This window comes from Hordeum vulgare, chromosome 5H, assembly GCF_904849725.1.
Source record: "Hordeum vulgare subsp. vulgare chromosome 5H, MorexV3_pseudomolecules_assembly, whole genome shotgun sequence".
NCBI classification, from domain to species: Eukaryota; Viridiplantae; Streptophyta; class Magnoliopsida; order Poales; family Poaceae; genus Hordeum; species Hordeum vulgare.
In genome coordinates, this window is record NC_058522.1 from 35,377,855 (window position 1) to 35,382,372 (window position 4,518).

General features: G+C 46.7%; 1 protein-coding gene across 1 annotated transcript; it reads left to right on the forward strand.

The window, feature by feature from the left end:
• The first annotated feature begins 228 nt into the window (after positions 1-228).
• On the forward strand, positions 229-1,849 carry LOC123452070 (putative F-box protein At1g47790). The gene has a single exon (XM_045128644.1). The coding sequence runs from the start codon at positions 343-345 to the stop codon at positions 1,720-1,722; it is 1,380 nt and encodes a 459-aa protein (XP_044984579.1). The 5' UTR covers positions 229-342; the 3' UTR covers positions 1,723-1,849.
• Positions 1,850-4,518: the final 2,669 nt, after the last annotated feature.

The window sequence follows — 4,518 nt, forward strand, 5'->3', positions numbered from 1 at the left end:
GAATTGCTCTAAGGGTCTGCGATATAAGGGATGTGCTAAAGATGCTGTAAGAATCACAACCATACGTGTTGAAGAAAAAAATACAGAACCTTGGGTCCCCGTCTTGGCCCCCGGCCACCATCCAACGGAACCATTCTACACTGACAGGTGGACCAGTCTATGTAAATAGACCAGGTGTGTCTCGGCCCATAATACTAAAGTGCTCTGCTGATTCTAAAAAAAAAAGGTGCAGTACTAAGCTTGTCTTATCGGTGGAGGCGTGCTCATTTTCACTCCGCTTACACAGTAACTTCTACCCAGGAAAAGCAAGGGAAAGTTTCTCCCACATCGACGACGAAGGCGATGGGGGGAGGGACGAAGAGAGGCGGCAGCGCGGTTGATGAGCCGGAGGAGAAGTCAAGCAAGCGTCGCAAGATCTGCAACGTCGCCGAGGAAGACGAGCTTCCCCTCGCTGTCTTCTCCCGCCTACCGGCTCGCGACGCCGCTCGTAGCGTCATACTGTCCAAGCGGTGGAGGGAGATCTTGACCGGCGTCGACTTTTGGGTCAATCAGTACCATCGCCCGAGCCCGGAGGTATGCCTAGCCTATCTCGACCGCGGCCAGAGGCCCCTCTTCAAGTTCAGTCTCGACGGGTTCGAAGGAAAGCACGCCTTTCATTTGGTTGCCGCTGGTGACACGTTTCCAATCTCTCACGGCCTGCCCGTCGCCGGCACCGAGCTTTCGTACAGATTCTTTGGCTCTTGCAACGGCCTTGTTGCCTTCGAGCAGCTTGGGCTGAGCGATTCCTGTATGACATGTCTCGTGGTCAATCCTGCAATGTCTCAACACTTGACAGCTCAGCTCTTAGATCTCAGCACATTGTCCTGGATGCTCGCCTTCGGGTATGATCCTAAGGAAGATAAGTATAAAGTGTTCGTTCAGTGTGGCAGTGATGTAAAGGTCGTGCCCCTGACCCTGAGCGGCACCGACGGTAGCAAGCCTATGACTGTTCTATCTAATGTGGCTGACAAATTCGAGGAATTCCAAAAGAACACTTATTCCCTGTGCATTGAAGGATTCTGCTATGTTCTGCTATCCCCCAGGGATGAAGTCTGCACCGATGGTATTGAGTCTCAATCCAAGAAGGAAAAGCTTCTTGCGTTCCATGTGCAGAGGGAGTCTGTGACCTGCATTGAGATGCCAGAGGATGGCACCCTGTTTTCAGGCATAATGGAGATGGGTCACAGTGTATGCGTTGCTACTTTGTCTCGCGACCGCCCAGAGATTACTTTGTCTGTACTGAACTCTAGTCTTTGCTGGGAGCGGATGTGCTGTTTGAGCGTCTCACCACCATCACCGGGAGGAAGGGCGCCTGGGCTGCTTGGGGCCTGGCAGTGCAAACGACGCCTCGTGCTTTGGTTCCGCGAGCATGGTCTTGCATTCTACAATCTCAGTCTGGAGAATCTCGTTGAGGCCGTGCACGAGCGCACACATACATTTAGCTTGGAGGGCTACCAAGAGGAGAACAAGAAGTTACTGCAGCATCTTCACAAGCGATACCAGTTCTGCTGGGGATACCGGCCAACGCTTGTTCAGCCCGGCAGTGTTATCGGCAAGGTGTGTGTCACCAAGGCGGAAGACAACATTCTTGCTTCTATAACCTCGGGTCGGGTTGTCGCAGAGGAGCCGCAGATGGAGTTGCTCCAAACTGTGGCGAGCGCTGTACTCTCCTTCTTAGGCTGACGATCGTTCATGTTCATGTTCTTGTTCTTGTAGTAGTTTATTCCTCCTAGACTGAAACCGTCTGCTTAATTTATGTACCCAAGTGTGGAGACACAATTATTTAGAGTTTGATGATCGCGTTGTGAAATTTTGGATATTTTTGCTCTTATTATTTGGCTTCGCAAAATTTGGTACCCAAGGCTCGTTGACTCAGACACACACGCCATGGGTTTATGTGTGTGTGAGAGAGAATTAAATTGCCATGCTCTTTCTGTTTGTGTTTATAGAAGCATTTTACTTTTGTTTGTGTTGATGGTCTTTTTTGGCCTATTTTTACTATGACTAGGCATATTTATTCATTATATAAATGCCATGTTGCCCATTTGGCATATGTGCATGTGGGAGAGGAAATTGCCATGGCAGTGTGCATATGAGAGACAAAATTGACATGGTGTGTGTGTGTGTGTGTGTGTTTTAGACTTAAATTGCCATGCTCTGTTTTATGTTCTTAGACTCAAAACTTCTATGCTCTGTTTTTATGTGTGAGAGAGACAGTTGAAATTGCCATTCACCCTTGTGTGTGAGATGCATTTCCATGGTTTTATGTGTGTGAGAGATTATTAAATTGTCATGTGCATTTGGGAGTTGAAATTGTGTGATAGACAAAATTGCTATGTGGTAAACATGCATGCGAGACACATAAAGTGCCATGTGGGACCTACTTGTCATGCTTTGTGAGTATATTTCTGCTAGACATAACTGCCATGTCATGTGCGTGTGTGAGGGGCGGAGCTGCTCCGGCAGTCCCGTGGCTTTGGCTCGGGTTCAGACCCTCTAAGCTCCAGTGGTGTCGCCCTTCGACAGTGGCTGGAGCGTCCGGCCTCCTGTGCTGGCAGTGTGGTTGTGGATCATCGCTGGATCTGGACGTCCATACCCGGGGCTTTGAAGGTGCCTGGCAAATGCATAGTTGTCGGTTGGAGTCTTGTGCGGCAGATCCTGATGAGGATCTTGTCTTCGACCGGTGGTCGAAACCGATGATGGCGAGCATTGCGTCATTTTCATCTTTAACACATCTTCGAGATGAACCTCCCAAGTCCTCCCGCTACCTCTAGGGAAAACCCTTGATCAGTCGATCAGATGATGGCGACACTCTTATGTTGTTCCACCTTGGGGGCGTCATGCTTGGGGGTGGGCATCGACTTGGAGACCAATGGAACATTTCTGCGGCGTTGCGGGTGACACATCAATGACGTGAAGTCTGGGCATGGCGCATCAGGGTCTTAATGACAGTTTTGTCGGGTTCGATGCGCGCAGGGAGGTGACATTATTTGACGTCGTAGCGTCTTCGTCGGCAGGCCTGGCAAGGCCATTACGTTGGTACCTGTTCTCAAGAGGAACCGGAGGAAGATGGTAGCGGCGGCCTCTGCAACATGCACATGTGTTGCCCGATGACACTCCGCTGAACCGGATTGTGCCACCGACCCGTTGTTGATCAGCTTCGTTGAGACCTCGGGATTTGGTGTGAGGCATGACAGGGGTCTATGACCATGTGCCCCCACTTCATTAAGTTTATCGGAGTGGCGATAGATGTTGCCAGCAAAGGTAGCTTCAGATTTATTAAAGTATTATTTTTTCATTTTGCAAAATAACACTTATATTACTCAAAAGATTACAGATTACAATCTCGTCGAACAATGTTCAAGACCTCCTCTGGACCAGAGCCTAGGCAGACGGCAGTCCAGCCCTACAACCTACCAAAGTTAGCCATGAAATGACTAGCATTGTTGCCTATATGACGTATATGAGTAATACATGTGTTATGTTTCCTCGTACTACGTTGCTTCAGACTTATTGATGTAGTACTTTATACCATCTTAGTGAATAATTGATAAAATAGTTGTATGCACGCCTTGATGGAGTGGCTGGGGGTCATTCCCCTTTTCAAAAAATTGTGTATGAGAGACAAAATTTTCTTGGGTATATTTGTGTGTGTGAAAGACAAATTGGAAATATATTTGTGGGGACCTCGACTCATTAGTTGAAGTCATTTTATGCACGTGTATAGTGATCCCAAAGATCAATGCTCACTAAACACAAAGAAACTGAATAACAAGAGTCTTACATCCATTACACACCGACTTTTACAAATATGACCTTTATGGCCAAGTCTTCATAGATAGGGCTGATAACCCACAAGTATAGGGGATCACAACAGTCTCAACGGGAGTATTTTACCTTGATTTATTGATTCGACACAAGGGAAGCCAAAAAATATTTATCGGTCTTAGAAGTTCAGTTATCAGTTCAACCACACTTGAGATATCTCTCTGCAGCAAAGATTTAGTAGCACTACAAATAATAGTAGTAACAGTAATAGTGATAGCATCAATTTGGTAGCAACATTAATAGTAGCAATTTTTTAGTAGTTCTCTATTAACTTAGCAAGATTCAGTATATGTAAAGCGTAGGTACGTGGATCGGTGATGGATAATGATTTAAATGACATCGATCATGTAAGAGTTACACACTGGAGCGATACAGAACTAGCTCCAATTCAGCAATGTAATGCAGGCATGTATTCCGTATATAGTCATACATGCTTGTGATAAGAACTTGTATAACATATTTTGTCCTACCCTCCCATGGCAGCGGGGTCCATAAGGAAACTAAGGGCTATTAAGGCCTCCTTTTAATAGAGAACGGACACAAAACATTAACACATGGTGAATACATGAACTCCTCAAACTACAACAAACATGAGAAAGAATCCCAATTATTGTCACCTTGGGGTATGCGGATCATGACATGTAATAGGTG

What these genes read in the sequence shown, in the direction of transcription:
- LOC123452070 (XM_045128644.1), top strand. Translation starts at nt 343, where the DNA reads ATGGGGGGAGGGACGAAGAGAGGCGGCAGCGCGGTTGATGAGCCGGAG.